General features: G+C 41.5%; 1 protein-coding gene across 33 annotated transcripts in view; it reads right to left on the bottom strand.

Annotated features, from left to right (window-relative positions):
• Window positions 1–19,310, bottom strand: part of NRXN1 (neurexin 1) — a 1,120,317-nt gene that overhangs the window by 552,601 nt on the left and 548,406 nt on the right. For all 33 annotated transcript variants that reach the window (XM_059078706.2, XM_067007609.1, XM_067007621.1 and 30 more), the window contains 2 exons: window positions 14,257–14,638; window positions 12,845–13,035 (listed from right to left, as the gene is read on the bottom strand). In XM_059078706.2, coding sequence (XP_058934689.1) covers window positions 12,845–13,035; window positions 14,257–14,638 — 573 coding nt within the window. The remainder of the gene's footprint in view (window positions 1–12,844; window positions 13,036–14,256; window positions 14,639–19,310) is intronic.

Here is a 19,310-nt window from a genome sequence, read left to right as displayed (position 1 = left end):
CGAGTGAGAGAGAGCCTCATCACTGCTTTGAGTCCTTCATGATCAGTGCAAGCTTTGCCATGGTCAAAACCAGAAAAGACAGCTCTGACTTTATCATTATAACAATAACTGACATTGGTGTAGCGCCCTAAACTTTACTGAGCACTTGCACATAGGTATTGTCATTTGGTTTTCACCCGATGAACTACAGAAAGAATAAAGGTTATCACGGACACGTGTCCCAGACAAAGACACTATGGTTCAGTGCTACAACACCAGAAAAATGGCAGGGTCCGATGCCAAGCCCAGGTCTCCTGAATCTATGATAATTTTCACTTAATCTGCACTAGTTTACACACTGTATAATCCAGGTGGTGAGTGGCCAATTTGTACAGCTCCACCGCTACAAAATACAGGAATGTTTTGGAGTAACTTGGCCAGTGGAGAAAAGTAATGGTAATAGATGTTCACAGAGTCCAAGCCAAATAACACAGATTCCCAGGACGATGCGGGACGCATCTGCATGCTCCCTGAGTAATCTCATGAAAATAAAGCCAATTTGCTTCTATAGTCATAAACGTTAGGTATCTAAATTCCAATGAGTGGGTAGAACTCTTATGACTTCCGAATTTGATTTTTAGATATAGAAGCCACTTTTCAGTTGCCTCCCACGGAGAGATAAGTAAGACACCTGTTACATCTGTAACCCAGACTAATACCTGTGTGTGAACAGGTGGGCGGGCACCACGAAAACTGGAGTTCAGACCTTAATGTTTCCCTGTAGTAAGGCTTTAAGAGTTAATATTGACATTATAGTTATGGACAGGACAGAAAATGCTTTCAACATTCTTAAATCTCTGTTTCTAGCTGATATTTTTGAAATAAAATTGCCCAACGAAGGAGAATTTTTGAAAAGTATGATTGTAAAACTTAGCATGAAGACAGACGTGTGTTTGGCCAACGGACTGTAAGGCAAAGCTGGTGGGAAATAATAACGTGAAATCGCTATGGAGGGGTGTGCGGTAATCCATCTTCTTTTTCACCACGCTAGGTCAGTGACACTGTGGCAGTTGGGGTGCGAGTTCGGGCATATCAGTTCATGCCAAGCTAACTTTGTCTCATGCTTGGTAAATTTACCTTTTGGTAAAAACAGGGTTCAAATGTTTTCATTACTTTTCCATTTTCCCCACCCAAGTGACAGCCAGTTTAGATACTGTAGACATACTTTAGCAGCACCCACCCTGTCACCGTTTCACGTTTCGTTTTCCGCTCTCTGGGTGTTGTTCTCTGAGACTGCATACGGTCTGCAGAGCTTCCCTATCTCACAAATACTGTTCCACCTGACACGTGCACAGCACCTCAGTTTGAATGGTGCTTTGCCAGCTCTCGTTCCATTTGATTCTCATACCAACTCTTCACAATAGGCAGGAAGTTGTTATTATCCCTACCTGACAGGTGAGCAAATTACCCTTCTGGAAAGGTAAGTGACCTGCCCAAGGTAATGCGACCAGTCCCAGGAGAATAACACTGGCACTCCAGCCTCCAAGTCCCAGGTGACCTCTTTTCCCACTGTACTACACTGCCTCCTAGTTTTACTAAAAACCTTCTCAGTGACAGGAATAGAATGGGTAGAGGCATTTAGAAATGACTGTTCTGTAAATTAACAGAGACTTATAACTAGGGGACCTGTAAGAGGACCTATTCAAACCTGTTATCTTTCCTGAAATTTTGAGGAGCTCAGTATAACAACTTGGCTTTCTTTTCCAAAATAACTTTTTTTATTTCAAAGAGATTTTCTCTTCCTATTTCAAAATAAATGTACATTTATTTGGGGTGGGAAAGATCTAGTGGTGTACAGAGTAAGTATAAAAGAACAGCTCTTCTCCATCATAATGGTCTGTTTAATGCAGGTCAAAAATGTCACCTGCTCTCCACTTAGATATACAGAAGAAAAGAGGGGAAAGCCACCAGGGTTTTCTGGAGAGCTTGAAAGGACAAAGTGATACAAAGCACACAAAAAAGCTTTACAGACATTGCCAAAAAGCTTCTAAAATATGATGAGTTTCAGAGAGTCAAATAAAACTCTTATGTTTTTCTTAAGTACCTGAACTTTTCTGTATTTTTTTCAAAGAACAAATTGCTTCTGTGCTTAAAGGATGGAAGAGTCTCAATCAGGTCATCAAATCCCACTGGAATAGTATATAAAATTCCCTAGGGCACGTCTCCAAATACTTTGTTCTTCCAATACTTAAATTATTCTTAAGGAGAAATGCAAATAGTTAACAGCAATAATCAAAAAGTGGGTCGAGAAGGTGTGGGGAACTTTCCCTAAAGGCTAGGAAAATGGAGGGCTTTAACAGTTGAACGGACTAGCAAACAACCTACTGGAACAAGCTGATGATGGATTGATAGGCCAATCTCCAATCATCCAACCAAGTACTATATTTGCCTGGGCCTGCTGTAAGCATCTACAAATGCCAATGTTCTACAGAATACATATTAAGGACACACAGAAATTAAAATTGTTGGCTGTTGTGTTTGACGAAGACTTTAGGGGCTAAGGAAACAGAACCAATATATAGGTTCTATACAAGGCATATGGATGGGAAGAGCAAGTGGAAAGTGAAAGGAGAAATACCCAGTTATTTTGTAATTACCAGAAGTGACATTTGCAGCATTACACAGGTAGTAATGTAGAAGTTTGAAGAACTATGTTTTATACAAAGGAGGAAATAATTTCTTTTATTACATGACATTTTCCCCTAAGATTAACATAAGTACTATCTTTCACTCTAGATATCCAGAAGGAATCCCTTCTAATAGGGAAATATATATAGTAGTATTTAAATATTTCTATGGACCTGGGTTCAAATTCTGTTTCTGGTCAATTCACTTAGTCTTTCTAAGTCTCCATTTTCTCATCTGTAATATGGAAGCACTAATGTCTCACTCATCTAATTGTTGTAAAGATTAAGAGATCATACTTGTAAAATACACCATCAAAATTGAGGTTCTGACTGAAGTGCCAACGTAATAGATATATGATAATGTGAGTCTGAGGCAGATACTGAGATGCAAAATTTACAAAGGCGATGATATAATACTGGTTCTCAGTCCTTGAAACCCTCAGTTATATCAAGAACATCATCATCATCAAAGGGGTCCAAAGCTGGAAAGAACAAAGCCCAAGAATGTTTTCTGAGGTAAGTCCTATGGTGGGATAAATTTGCACTACTGCCTGATAAAGGGGGACTACATTCTAGGCCCAAGCCTAGTGGGAAGGCTCTCAGGTCTCCTGGAGAACTTGTTTTATGTTTCTTGAGGTTGAGGGATACGGAATTGCGGTGTTATAGATACAGTACATTAGTACAGGACCTTAAAGAAGTCTTTTTACAGTCCCTGAACTGCAAGGTGAAACCAGTGGTGGGAGATCCAAACAATGGTTGTGTTGAGGGTTAGTTGGGGGGTGGAGGTGGGGACAGAACCTAGTACAGCATAGCTAGGAATGCTAATAACCAACCTCTAAGAAACCTGGGAATGCCAGCTGGGCTGTCCTGTGCCAGGGCAGTTATGGGAAAGTGGCCTCAATATTGCCAAACCCTGTCATACCCAGGTGGGCCTTACAAGTCCACCCTCCTTAGAAACACTTGAGCTTTAAAGAATACACTGATTGAGCTTGTGCACAGTTGTGAGAATTAAATGAGATCTTATGAGTAAAATATTTATAAGAGTGCATGGGATGTGATCAGCCCTCGGAAATGGTTAAAATAATTATTATTACTGTTTGATTTTATTATCATTACTGTTTAGGTGAGATGTTTAACTTTCCTAAGCCTCACCTTAGCTTCATCATCTGTAACGTGGGGCTAAGTACAGCAACCTCACCAATTAGCCACAGAAAACAAGGGGATAACATATGTAAATCTCTTAGCTAATGCTTAGTGAAAAGCGGATGATGATCAAGATGATATGATGGACCTTGCCTAAGGACACACAGAAATAAATGGTAGAGACGCTATTTCACCCAAGTCTGTCTGAACCCAAGCCTGAAACTTAATTATAATTCTATATGGCTTCTTGCATTATCCTTAAGAAAAACCACAATAATTAATTGCAAAGGCCAAGAAAGGGCCCCTTTTAAGAGCAGACACAGAAAACCACATTAATGTGGCATTAACAAGAAACCCTGATTGACCTCATGGTGTTCTGAAGTAGCATCGGAAGTACCCTCCAGTGTATGAAAATGATGGGCCAGCAGCAGCACAGTGGCTTAAAAAATGTGCTTTCCTTCATGAGTAAAGTTAGCAGAACTGGCTTTGAAGCATCTCTACAATAGTAGGGGTGACTTTGTACCAGGTCCACCCAATTTTCCAGTCTATTCCGATTTTGACCCACGGCTCTAGACGAATTGTTCAGGGTCATGGGTAGAAGCTAGCTGTCCTCAGAGTCACGGTGTAAGAGGGCTGGAGCTGCATTATTACTAAACCCTAACTCAATGAAATAACTGCCTGAATATACTAGTGATACTTACTTTTGAGATTTATAATGAACAATTGTAATATTATCCAGATGCCAGCTGGGGCCTCTCTGTCCTTTGTAGATCTAGAGGGACCTGGTTTGAATCTTTCCAATTTCACAGAGGATGAAAATCTGGTTTCCTTCCTCCTGTGTCCCTGTGAATTCTAGTGACACTCCGACTTCTGCTTCTGGCTTTTGAATCCCACGTGCTGCCTCTGACCCCCGATGGACACAGTCTCTGTCTCCACCCACAGAATAATTTTGTTCACCCAAGCATTTATGATTTTAGCTATCTGAACAAATTGGTGCCATGCAACGCCCGGTTTCCCACCATCTAGATGACTGTAGCCTCAATCCCAAGCCCCTGTTCCAGAGCAAACCAAACCCAACCCCTTGATTTTTGCATAGTAGCTTAAAGATCACCTTTTGGAGCCCCTGATGGCTCCACCTATACCCCAAGTAGACTGTCCAAATATTTCTTCAAACAAATCCAGAGCAGTCATATATTTACAGTGTGACCCTGCCTCCTATCCCCCAACCCTGGTCACAGGTAGGACATGTGTTCCAATCAAATTTACTCCCCCAAGAATTTGGCCCTAGGCCTCTTAAACTCAAGTCAGTCTCCCCTGGGTATTTGAATTGGTCACGGGTGGAAGGCCAGGTCTGGGGAGGCCAAGTTTGCCAACACTGGTGCAAGCAGAGAAAGCCAGTGTGCAGAGAGGGAAGAGAAGGAGGGCTCCCTGGGAAGCCAGGAGAAGGCAGCTCACAGCCCCCATGGAGACCAGGAAAGGAGGAGATGCTGGTTTGTTGCTGACAGCTTTCCAGATATGGCTCTCATGAGCTCCAGCTGTAAATTTTCTCTTTCTTGCCCTTGGGTTCCTTGAATGCTCTACTCTGCCTCACTTCCCTCTTCCTCATTTAAGTTAGTCTATATGGGTTTATGCTTCTTGGACTCCAAAGACCTTTGTATTTTTCTCCCTTCAGAAAAAAAGAGGGAGGTCTGAGAGCCATGAAAACTGAAGACTTAAGGCGTTCTTCAGTGAGAGAGATGATACTGAGCTTTCCTTCCCAGATGGCCCTGACATAGGGAGCTCTTGGTCGAGAAGCTCAGCCTCTAAGAAGACAGCTCAGCTGCACTCTTGGCATTCCCTGAAGAGGGAGGGACAAGCTGTGATGAGGCTGAGGTCTTGTGAGCAGTCACCTGGCCCTTAAGGACCCAGCTCTGAGCACATGCAGGCACTTTGTTCTCCACAGCATATATGGCACCAGCTTTAAGAGCTCAGCTCATCTCATCACTGTCCCACTGGGACATGGGAAAAGGGCACCTTGTCCAAAACGCATGTGAGCACTGGTTCAGATTTCTAGGTGGCCACACTTTCCTGTGGGAGGAGAGGGAAGCTATTCCTCCTAGAAGAGGACATCCTTGCAGATATTCCAAGCACACAAGCCAAGCCCTGTGGCTGTCAGAGCTCAGCCAGGGTCAAGGGTGAGAAGGAACCGGCACCAGCACTTAAGTCCCTATAACACCTTCCCCAAAGCAACTGCAAAGGGGAAGGACTGAGGTCCTTAAAGTTGCACCAGAGTAAAAAGCTGATGGGTGACCCATGTGCTACCAGGTACCATCTTGACCCTATGGTGGACCATACGAACTGGCTTCTTTGGTGAGTCCACAGAAGGCCTCATTTCTTTTCAGCATGTGTTCCAGGCTGTCACTAGCAGAAAACTGAGGTGAATCTGAGCAATGCAGCTTGTTTTCCCTGGTTTATTGTGAAAAGTATTAAACTGGGGATCAGAAGACCAGCCAGATCTAGAACACTGACTATGGCTGGCTGTGCACAGTGTCCCGAGCACATGTCTCTCATCTGTATAAGGAAAGGCTCGGATCAAAGTGTCTCCAAGATCCCTCCAAGCTCTAAGTTCCCAGGATCCTAAGAGTGGGAAGAGAAATTTTAAATAATAGAATTGGTGGGAGTTGAAAAAAACTATGCATAGTAAAACTATGCCCAATGTAGAAGAGATTCCAAGACAAGTACAATGAGTGAAGGAATTAAAAAAAAAAAAAGGAAAACAGAGTTAACTGGTAGGGAATAAAGAAAAACTCTGTGGCAGTCATGGAAGCTGCTCCAAGGGTTATAAGGAAGGAGAAGGAAGAACTTCTAAGCCAAACGTTAGACAGCAGGCCGGAAGCAACTGGGCCTGGGAAGGAAAGGATGTCTCAATGGCAGGGGCAGGAGGGAATAGTATTAAAACAAATTGACAAAGGCATTATAGTAAACAGAGGAGAATGAGGCTTATTTCTGCAAAGCCTGGGAATTCAATGGAGACGTCAGGAGAAAAACAATAGTTTTGTATCTCTAATTGTCTTTCAATTCTTATGTGGGAAACAGAGTAACAGAAATGTCAAGTCTTACTTTTATGCACTCAGAACCCGATTGTCTCTGTTCTGTACCATTTCTGTACCATGACAATTGCCTCCAGAGTGATCTCTTTCCTCAGCCCATCCTCTGCACCGAAGCCAAAGGAATGATTCTCAAGTGCACCATAAACTCCACTCTCCTGTTTAAAAACCCCTTAATTCCCTCCTCTTCACCTTCTGCCATGACCCTTAGGGCCCTTCTGAATAAGCAAATCACCTTGATTCCTTCTGGGAAGCTACGAGAGCCTTCCAGCCCACAGCCTCCATCCCAGAGACCATCTTTTAAGTTCATGTTTTATGCCATGCAAATCTACCTCTGGGTTTACAGCTACTCGGTCTGAGGAAGTGAGCCTGACCACAAGCAGCAGGGCAAAAGCCCATGCAGTTGTGCTCTAGGCAGGTCCACTCACCATATTAGAGCATGTTTTTTGGGGTATCTGAAAGTGAGAGGAAGAGGAGAGTAGACAGAAGTGGAAATGCACACAGGAGCAAAAGCAATAGGTAGAAGCTATGAGGCAGAAGCCAAGAGTAGGAGAGACCAGGAAGCGGGAGAGGAGAGAAGAAATGATCTAAGTGGGAGTAGACACAGCAGAGAGAGGTCGGTGGTGCAGCCCTGAATTGGGGAGCAGTGGGCACTTGTATCCAAGGGAACATGTAGAAGGGTTGCTCCTGAGATCCCCGTATGACTATTAGAACAAAGTTTTTATTCTCTGTGTGGCCTCGTTGTTCAGCAGCTGAAAGGATGTCTTGTCTCTCTTACTTCCTAATGGATCCTTAAAATAATCTCCCATTATCTGAAGTAATGTGATTAAATCTCTTTCCCTTACACAACGAAAAAGAAAAAAAGAAAGAAAGAAAATCTAACAAAGATAGCCTAACCAACAGGACAGACAACATGTCCAATGGCATCTCCTCCTTTAAGGCTAAGCTCAAAGTCAGACTCTTCTCTGAAAGTTTCGTATTTGAGTAAATTATCTGGGCAAGGCAAGCAGGCTATGAGATGTTACATGGCTGAGTACACAAAGCTTGGGTATATTTAAACATGATCAGGGTTTTGGAATAGAATCTGGATCACTGATTCATTGCAGCAATGATTTGTCTAAAACACTGAAGGGTAGAAAAAGGTGGGATATGTGGTCTGTTCAGGACTGGAGAGGGTAGGTAGCTAAGTAACAGAGACTGATGTGAGATCAAGATGAAAAGAGCAAGAATGCTATTCATCCTCAAATCTCTGCTTAGAGATTGAGTCTATTTGAAATGACAGCCCTAGTCCAGTTGTCTCTGCTTAGGGGAGCTCTTAGTGGCTTGGAAGCAGGATAAACAATAGCAGGTGTTTGCTTTCAAGGTAAGATTTAAGGAAGGATACAAGGAGGATTAACAAGCACACACTAGTCATGGTGGTAAGAAGGGAAGAGACAAGATGGTAGGACAGAGGGAGAGCTCGCTCAAAACCCGTAGGGCCAAGGAATTGAGGTATGAGAGAGAAAACAAAGGGCAAAGCTCTGCCTGGGCTGACCTAGATGGGGCCTATGAAGGAATTATTCACTTTTAAGTAATTTTGCCAAGTGGCCACCTGAGGGCACTGTATCCTCTGCGCCTAGGGATCGTTCACTTCTCCCCCACAAAGTAAAATTTCCTCAATTTGCTGAAGAACAAACTTAGCAATGTCTTAAGGAAGGGGACCCATGGAAGATGGGGGCCAAAGACAATCCTTCCCCCCATCTTTGCTCTTGAGCTAGATTAACGAATGAGCAAGACTGACCTCAATTCAAGTCCCTGGGTAATTTCAAGGATTAAATAAAATAAGCTCATTTAAATCTAGTTAGTGTTTAGTAGGGAATCAATGCATATGAGCTCCTTCCCATATACATACACATACAAACGTACACTTTTGTCAAATACAGGAACAAGAGAAGGAACATCAGGAGGAGTTACAGCAACCCTTGCTCTCTCCAAAGGGGCCAGGACTCAGAAGTCCCGCAATGAACGTAAGTAAAACTGTGCTAGGCAATCACTGCAGAGAGCACATTTCTGCTGCTCTTTGCACTGCGTGCTGCAGCTTGTACATAAAAGCCAGAGGGGATGCAAAGCAAACAGCTGGGAAATAAAGATGAAAGCAAAACTGTATCAGCGGGAAGAGACACACAACCCCCTGAGAAGGCGGCAGTGTCACGAAAGACAATTTGAACAAGGTCCCCCGCGTGGAATTCCTCGTCTCAGAGAGATCATTAAGGCTCTTGCCTATTTCTGACTACCTGCTTCCGAGTCAGGCTGGGGAATAGGATAAGCGGCCCCTTGCTTGCACATTTCCACACTAAACTCCTGTCTGTAAAATGAAACAGAGCCACAAACAAAGGCATGCGTTATCCTAAAGGCTAACTGTGGAATTTTAGCTGGGCGAAAACAGAGTCCACTTCCCAGCGCCAGTGGAGCCCGTTGAGGCTTTTTTCCACCCCCCGCTCCCGCCTCCCATACGACAGGTTTTGTGGCCTTATGCTGCCCTCTAGCGTCTTTCTCCGGTATGGTAACTTGAGAAATACAAGCAAGGATCCTGAAGCAACCGATGTCACTTTGGCCCAGGACTAGTAAAACAAAACAAAAGTAAAGTTCTAACATAAAAGCAAAACCAAATTTTGTACTAAAATTCGAAAGTGAGTTAAATTTGGCCTTGACATAGACATTGCATTCATTCAGAGCTCTGAAACTCAGCATCTAGATTAGTGAGTGCCCTTTAAAAATGCAGAAGACCTGGCCTTCCCTGTAAGTCATTCTCAAATGATCCCTGACTCAGTCTGTCTGAGGGGGTTGCAGAAATTTGCACCTCAAGAACCCCACCATAGGACTCTGATGTAGTTAAATAGGCTGACCTCACTCTGAGAAGAACTAAAGATTATGGCAGTGACCTTACACAGAGTGTAGAATAAATCTGATCATTTTAATTCAATAAGGGCCAAAAAATACATAAAATAAAACCATTGTCCAAATTCGGTCACCTCTCATTGTTTCTGCATTGAGAGTGGCTGAATCCTACATGACTAGCATGCAAAGGAGACAGTGCTGTTAAATTCAGAGTGAAGAGTTCCTGTCTATGGTCTCCTGTCTCATTAAGCTCCCCTAATTCCAGGGGGCGGCATCCAGGTGGGAAGCAGAAACAATGCCTCGTCACGCTTACTCATCCTTCAGGTATCTCTGAAACATTCCTTCCTCTAATATTCTACCTGGTGACGCCACATTCTTTTCAATGTCCTGATGTGTTTCCAGGGAATCCTGTTCTCTGTCCTGTCAATGTTCCCTCCGTGTCAGTCTTCTCAGGACAGAAAGCTTCTTGTTACAGGAAGCCTGCCGCCCCCTTCGCACCTGTGCTCTCCACTCTGAGCACAGCGTCAACGCTCAGTAAACACTCCTCATCTGACCAAGGCCCCTGGACCCACACACCAAAAGGCGGTGCTTGTGGAAGCTGGGAGATGTCCACCCCAGGACCATCTCTCTTCTCAGGCTCCCTCGAGTTGGGGACACACATGGCAAGGGGGCTTCTTGGGGTTATTGTTGTCATTGGGTCACACATCCAACTGATGAGTTCACAGCTTTGACTTTTAATGTTTAAGTTTAAAAAAATTTTTTTGATGTGGACAATTTTTAAAGTCCTTATTGAATTTGTTACAATGTTGCTTCTGTTTTATGTTTTTTGATTTTTTTGGCCGTGAGGCATGTGGGATCTTAGCTCCCCAACCAGGGGCTGAACATGCACCTCCTGCGCTGGAAGGGGAAGTCTTAACCACTGGACCGCCAGGGAAGTCCCAAGTTTTAATTTTAGGAACTTGCTCTCACTTTATGGCATGGTCTGGTAAGTCTGTAAACAGGAAGGAACTTCACAAGGTAAAGGGAGATAGTCATTAGTATAGAATCTCTTTATACATCTGGAAATGTATTCATATTTAAATTATGTTATTTTTTAAAACACAAATGCACTCAGTCAGAATTCAATACTTAGCATCTTAATATTATATAAAATGCTATTTTCAATTCATAGTTTTAGTTTTTTATCATGGATAAAGCCTTTCTTATATTCAGAATCATGAAGCACTCAACGTTTTAATAAAAATCAGCTCTGAAGGTTTCTTAGGTTTGTAAAGGTCCCCTCCACCACCAGAAAGAATCCCATACCATGTCCTCCAATTACCCTCACTTCAATTTTTTAAGGAACAATAGGCAAATATTTACTTATCAGGAGACAGCGCCCTAATTGTCCAATGAGATACCCACTGCCTGGCACTGCTTCTCTGTTCCCTCAATGAGTAGGTCTGTGCATGTCACATACTTCAATCAAGCAGGAACTGCTTCTTTTCTAGACATTTTACTGTTCCACCTAGTGTTCAGGGTTTCTAGGGAAGCTCATTTATGCTTACTGGGGTCTCTCCCTACACAAACAGGAGCACATTTTGCTTCAGCTTTGGTGGCTGGCATGGCCAGCACACTGACTGGCACAATCTCCCCATTTCCTTGACAATTACCACCTGAGCCCGCTGTGCAAAACAGGGGCACCCACGAAATAGGGACAGAAAATGCCCTCCATTCACTTCAGTCAGAGAGAAGAAAAGAGATGTAGACTGTAAAACAGCATTTCCTTTGAATTTCATTTTACTTTGTGAGCTAAGCTATTAGATTTGTAGGTACAAACAGGCTCTCTTTGAAGTTAACAAGAGGCCCACTCTGAGAAGGGAGACAGCCATCACCACACATTGTATGTGTGACACAAATATAGTACTGGGATTGTAAATATATCCTGCAATTACAGAAAGTGAAACACTTTTCTGTCTTCTTTCATCTTACTTACAGCTTTTTTTTCCCTTGAAAGAATTCTGTTGGGTTTACTCTTTCCAGTTCCCTAACTCCCCTATGTATTTATCTTTTAAATCAATGGGAAAGATCCCATCAGTACAAATGAACAGCTCTTGCCAAGCAAAAATGATGACTATGATGATTCCTGCAGGGCTTTGGAATGCATCCAATCAGAACAGAAGGAGCAATGGAGGGGCCGTGTATCAGAACTGGGGTTATGTTTCGCTCTACTGAAATTGTTGTTTTAACCCTGGGCAAGCCATTCAAAGCTCAGATTTCCTACATTCATAATGAAGTGCTAATAACATCTTGTCCAATGCTTGTTGTTGTGTTAAATGAGATGGATATATGGACATGCTCTTAGTGAATCACAAAGACCCATTCAAATAGAAACTTCTGTTAGTTTCCATTATTGACATGTTTTCTAAGTATTTTGTCTCGCTCACTTGAGAAATCAAGTATCAATAAGGAAGGAAATGTAAAGCAGTTATACTCCAATAAAGATGTTAAAAAAAAAAAATAAGGAAGGAAAAAGTCTGTTAAGACTTCCTGAGCAGCTGGTGAAAGAACATTCCCACTGGTGTTTGTGGGTGTTGGGAGGGATTCACCATTGGAGACACAGGGTATAAGCCAGCCTCAGACCCCTGTTGGTGAGAGGCTCTGTAAGTATCTAGGAAACCTCACCAAGAAGAGAAAACTAGTAAGCTCTAGAAGAAATTCAGTAGGTATCTGGTTACCTTGACTCCAAATCAACTAAAAGCTGTTGGGACTAAAGAAACTTGCAAATGCCTACTCTTCTTTATAATATCAAGACTAAGATACATTCTTCTCACTCCTTAAATTTTAATCATGCATGCATTCTTAGGTGTTGCATTTTTTGAGCTGCTATTAAAAATACGTGTTTCTGCCACATTAAAGGGGGAGCAGAGGCTTGTGTGTTGTATTATTAATTACATGTTGGAGATGAAATTCTGGTCAGTCTTTGCAGAAGGTACCCACACACCCTGCCCTCCCCCCCCCAAAGCAAAGGATGTGCCACATGGGCACAAACCATGTGGGTTCCTGCCTGCTTCTCTGACTCCGTGCACTTACTCTTAAGGTCCAAGTTCCTGGCTCCAGCTGTGATTTGCGTTGTGATTTTCGTGTCAATCTTTACAGTGTGGAGGTTGCTGGTGTCCCTTGATATCATCACGTTGTGCCACTGATTGTCATTGAGAGGTTTATTTGAGCTCCCTTTGATGAGGTTAGCACCATTTCCCAAATCAAACACGTAATGTAAGTACCTGGGAAAAAAGGGAAGGTGGAGAAGTGCCATCACTTTCTGAATTTCTGATGGAGTCTAACTACTTATTACAAACAGATCTCTTTTTCAGGTGGTTGCATCCTTGCTAGAAGTCATGAGAGTGAGTTGCGTAGAAGCTCAACTAACAAGAGGGTAAGAAACACTACTCTGTTTCAGCAAGGAGGATTATTCATTGTCTTCAATACAGGAAAGAGTGAAAATCGTTTTAAAATTGTGGTCCACATTCCACTTCATCGCTGTGGAAGATAAATATCTGTCACTACTCACACCCTGTATCCACCACTCTCTCCATCCTTTGCCAACCACACAGAAGTGGCGATTCTCAGCTTCCTGCACTTGTTTCCCGCTATCTTGAATGCCTATTTCTCTATGGGAAATGTGCACTCATCCTTCAAGACCAGCTCAGGTAGCCACTCCTAGACTCAGAGGTTTTCCTAATTTTGCTAAATAATCTCTTGAACCTTTGCCCAAGATCATATTAGGAAACTTTCTGGTGCTTTTCTGCTAAATTTATGTGTTCACCTGTATCCCCTCGGGTTGTGGGCATCTGTGTGCCTTGGGGTTGGTGGAATCTGAAGTGTGCACAGGAGTGGCAAGGAATATATATATATATATATATATATATATATATATATATATATATATATATAAACTAGTATGTGGCATATTATCTAGATAATTGTAAATGTGCAATGATATTCACTAATTGAATGAATAAATACCTAAATCAATTAAAAGATATCAAATGTTCATCACAGTTTCAAGGAAATGTCATAAAAATCTTTCTGAATTCTTCAAGAAACTCTGACATAGAATTAAACTTCAGTTAAATGGGATTTTGTGGAGTTGAAGTAATCTGCTTGCATGAATTAGCTATTTAACTTAGCCGACAAGTGTAGAAGTTCTTTTGCGGAATTACCACGTACGTAGTAAAGAAATCCACATTTGAAGAGTAAGACTTATGGAATGCCTACAATAAATTAGAACTCGATGCTATTTGTACCTTATGTATGGAAATGTAGATATAAAAAACTGTACTGAATCCCTATTAACTTTATAAGATACCTAAAAAGTGGTTTAAACAAATGCATTATTTGCAAACCACCCTCCCTGCCCACCACCTTCTCTTTAATGTATAATTGTGGAACTTGAGGTTCATTTTCATAAAGCTCTGTTTGTCACTGAACGGACCTGTACTTACCCTTTAACTAATTCAACCACAATAAAGTCGTTTCCATCCCCACTATTATACAGAATTAGTCCATCTAGGGATGTTGTCTTGAACTGGAAAAAAAGATGCATAGAAGTGTAGGCTTGCAACGTAGCTAAGGCAACATAGCTCGATTTGGTCTTGAAGGTGACAGGGTCTGCTATGATGTTCCTGAAGCCAAACCTGGCATTGAGCTCACAATAATCTATGTCGCCATTTTTACACAAGTCAATGTATGCCATTCCATTAAATGTCAGGCTCTGCAGGTGTCCAATGAAGTTGGAGGGAACAGACGACAGATACCGGCGTTCCGTGATGATGCCAGTCTCTATGTTATGAAACTCCAGCCTCGTATGATCCCCTGCCATTTGACCTAAAAGAGAAGATGGTGTATTATTATTTTCTGCATCTGAAGGGCACTTTCAACTTTAGACTTCCACAGCAACATCACATTTTAAAATGCAAGGATCTACAGACCTCCTTGATATTCAGTTATGTATAGTAAAAATGAGAAATGACCTTACATGGTGAGGCTGAATTACTTAATAAAACTTTCTTAGGTCAAGTTTTAATCTCTGTCCAAATTTTAGTCTTAACAAAAATGATCCTCATTAACTAAAGTTGCAGAATTTTTTAAAACTAGAAGAAAGAATAAAGGAAGGAAGAAAGGAAGAAAGGAAGGGAGAAAGGGTAAGGAAGAAGAGAGAGAAAGGAAAAGGAAGGAAGGGAGGAAGGGAGGGAGGGAGATAGGAAGGAAGGAAGGAAGGGAGGGAGGGAGGGAATGGAGGAGGATTAAGGGCAATGACTATCCTAAATCATCCCGGTAGAAAGCGATACATCCCAGACCCATGGTGATGTGATGTTTGTCTTTTTTTTTTTTTTTTTTTTTCCAGTACGCGGGCCTCTCACTGTTGTGGCCTCTCCCGTTGCGGAGCACAGGCTCCGGACGCGCAGGCTCAGCGGCCATGGCTCACGGGCCCAGCCGCTCCGCGGCACGCGGGATCCTCCCGGACCAGGGCACGAACCAGTGTCCCCTGCATCAGCAGGCGGATTCTCAACCACTGCGCCACCAGGGAAGCCCTGTGATGTTTGTCTTTATAAAGAACGTACTTCAAGAAAAACAAAAAGTAACTTTATATTTTCCTATATCAATAGAAATAATGAAGAGCTGCTGACTATTCTTCCAATTACGAACCGTGAAAATGTGTTCGAAGTTAAAACTGTACTTTTCACCTTCCCTTTTCTATACTGAAAAATTCCATCTTTCCTAGACCTATTCTCCCAATCATGAAGAATTCCTGTTGATCTCTTCTGGCCCTCTGCCATTTTCCTTGCACTTAGGTTTTGGATACCTAAATTGAGCACAGCATACCAGTTCAAGGCATGTCCAATTTTGAGAATACCAGTAAAATTATTCCACATTACCACAAAGCATAATCTTCTATTAAACACCCTAGTGTGAAGCTTGGTTGCCAATTTATTTAGTGATTCACTCTTCAACTCAACCCCATCCCTATTCATCCTGCCATATTTCTCTGCCAACCCCATTGAAAGCCTACTTAGTCCCGTCTTTACCTCCAGAGTGATCATTGTACCTACCTGCAAGGCTGAAGTCAAAAGTAACAAAGATGTGAACTTGCTTTCTAAAGCACAGCGGTAAAGTACTCTTATCATTGCTAGTGATTCGCTCCCGGCATCTTGTTCTTGTCTAATTAAACTGTCACTCACTTTCTTCAGAAACTCACAAAGGTCATTTAAATTGCAGTCAAGTTCTTCCAGGTGTTAGCTTCACTACTCAGTTTGGCATAATTGGAAATTTTATCAAGCTTACCCTAGCCCATCATCCCTGATATTAATGAAAATATGAATTAGAGCCAATCCCAGTCTCAGCCCTGGGAAGATGCACTGAACCTTCTTCCCAGGTATAATAAAGATTGAACACCCCCCCTTTGTGGGCCTCCTTCAACCAGTCTGACAGATTTCCATTTCTTTAGAAAAAACAGTAAAATACTAGGTGGCATTTTAAAGGAAATGCCTGTAGTGCTCGCTTCGGCAGCACATATACTAAAGGAAATGCCTGTAATTAAATCACAAAAGGCATACTTTTTGTTGCACAAGAAAAATTGCCCGCATACTTGATTTTGATGTTAACAAACTCATTGGTATAAAAAACCCTCCGCTGAGCTGTACTTAATGCCCCTTAATTTCCATACCTCTTTACTAGTCCTTGATCCTGACAACGGCAGTCCTGTTATCCCTTGGCATGTTCTCTTTTCGTTATTAGTTTGTTCTTATTCCTTTTCTGCAAATGTGGTTTTTTTTAATACAAAAAATAGCACTGTAAACAGTTGTCTCTTCTCCCTCCTCCCCACTATACCTCCTTTTTGTCTATCCCAAGCAAAAATACTATTAAATCCATAGCAATTCTGGTTTCTCATATGACATCATTTTTCTCCCCTTCTTCAGTTCTTTTGTTTAGTGACCTCAATACTAGTCTGTGTGGAACTACCTCTTGGGTAGCAAATAAAAGCCTTTAATAATTTTCAAATATAAATCACTAGAGACACCAGTAACATTGAATTAACAAGCTAAATAGAATGAAGAATATGCAAAGCTGAAAAAAATTACTTGGGCTTTTCTATCTCCTTGTGTTATTTTATCTTTTTCATTATATTAAAATCTGAGTCTTAACTTGGTGAACCCACCCTGATCCTGAAACTGTCATGTTTTCTTTTTTTTCTTTTTTTTAAACATCTTTATTGGAGTATAATTGCTTTACAATGGTGTGTTAGTTTCTTCTTTACAACAAAGTGAATCAGTTATACATATACATATGTTCCCATATCTCTTCCCTCTTGCGTCTCCCTCCCACCCTCCCTATCCCACCCCTCTAGGTGGTCACAAATGACCTAGCTGATCTCCCTGTGATGTTTTCTTTTTAAAAGCTACATTAATGAACCAACTGACAGTAAGAGAATATCCAGAAAAAATATTTCTAATACTTGAAATTAAATATTATGACAAATTGTCCAGTTCTTGGCAGCTCTGAAATAGGGAAGCACATTTCGTTCAGAAGAACTGAGAAAGAAGTTCAGTGATAAAAATAACACGTATTGTCTGTTTTCTTTTCTCAAAGGAATAGAATATGCATTCAGAGCATACATAATAAAAAAGTAGTAAAAAAGCATTGGAGCAACCATGGCCCAGTTACAAGAAAAATCATTATGGCCCATGTTCAAGAGCCTATTCTTTCCTTAATAAGCATATATAAATTGCATTGACAGTAATGGCAGATATGCTTCCTCATGAAGGAGAATTAGCACCTAAAAGTCATTATCCACTGCCTAATAAAACATTTACTGCTGCCTTTTAAAAATCCTTTTTTCCTCAGAATTTATTCCCATGTTTAATCATCAGTTGGCAATGTAGCCACCTCCACTATTGTATACATATATCGACTAAGAGAAAATAAAGGACAATGAAGGAGAAATATTTTTTAAGGCTCCACTCGTTAAAAAAACGCAGCATCTTTCTTAGAGATTTACTGGAAAAGGAGAATTTGAAATTAACAGGATGCCTCTGATCAGTGTCTGGGCATCCAGATTGATGAAAATCTCCAATAAGAAACAACCACCTGGGTGATGCATTTGCACAGAAATCTCAATTTCTAAATCAAATCTTTCTACCAAAACAGATAGCAAGATTTTATGCTGAGCCTTGTTCTGAGTTGGGTTAAATTTCTGCTGCAGAAGAAAATGACCTCCCCGGCCTTAGATCCACTTGTTAATTCACTGAAAGGTATTGAAAATCACTGAGTGTGTAGTGTACGTATAAGGCAGGTGCTGTATTAGGCAATTAAGAAATAATGTTGAGAGAAGCAGATTTAGCTCCTGTTTTCAGAAAATTCATGGTCTATTGGGGTAAGGCAGACAAAACCAGGTAAGAAAATAATTAACTATATGATGATAAAACTCAGAAAATGCCATGAATTTGATGAACAGCATGCTGGGTTGGTAAATATGGAATGCGGGCAAGTGCCTGAGTGGATATTTAAGTTCAATTTGAAGAACTAAAAGGAGAAAGCCATGCTAAGAACTGGAGAAAAGGAAGGGGGAGGTGGATTCCAGGAAGGAGAGACAGATGAACAGAGGCTCTCAGGTGAGAAAAACCAAGAGAGTGTGGCTGGAGAGTCATGAATAAGTGAGGTTAGTGCTCAGGTGAGATGGGAAGAAGAGTCGGGGGTCAGATGTCACAGTGCCTCCTGATTCTATTAGGAGCTACTGAAGGGTTTTAGGCAGACATAAGACATGAGTCTGTGTGTGTGTGTGTGTGTGTGTGTGTGTATTTGATCTCTCTGTTGTGGATATAATAGATTGTAGACAATATGAAGTAGAGGGTTTATAGAAGAAATGGAAAAAATGGACAAGATAAGATAGTCTCACCAATATAATTGAGGGATTTATTAATAATGTACAGAATGATGGAGAAGGGGGAAATAATGCCGGTCCCAGCTTCCAGGCTTGGGTAACTGGATATACAGTGAATAGTGTTCAACAAAGGACACACACACTAACACACACACATACAGAACACACAATTCCAGATATTTTAGACAGACTAGGTGATATGTTGAAACCCAGGGACTCCCTACTTAGGGACCCCATACAGTGTGTAGAACATTTTCTCATCTGAGTTCTGGGGAATCTCTCTCTTCTTGGGCTTCTTTGCTGGCAACTGCTTACCCTCATGAGCCTTGGTGAGGTTCAGACATTCCCAGGAATAACCTGAGTATGTACTGTCCTGTATTCAACAAATACTTGACTTAACAGTGTATATATAACTCTGATTTAAAGATGTGGTCAAATGTAGGACTTTGCATGAAGAGTTTCCAGCACTTTCCTTAAATTTTTTTTTTTTCTTCAGTGATTTCTGAACTTGCTGTAAAATTTAATAAGAAATGTCTGTTGCTTTCCTGATTCATGGCTGGCTTCATGTGGCCACTAAAGTGTTTGAAAAAATCTCATTCCAAACTGAAGCCTCAATGG

This window comes from Kogia breviceps, chromosome 11, assembly GCF_026419965.1.
Source record: "Kogia breviceps isolate mKogBre1 chromosome 11, mKogBre1 haplotype 1, whole genome shotgun sequence".
In the NCBI taxonomy this organism is placed as follows: Eukaryota; Metazoa; Chordata; class Mammalia; order Artiodactyla; family Physeteridae; genus Kogia; species Kogia breviceps.
The sequence above is the reverse complement of the archived record's forward strand: the minus strand, read 5'-3'. Positions and strand labels throughout refer to the sequence as shown.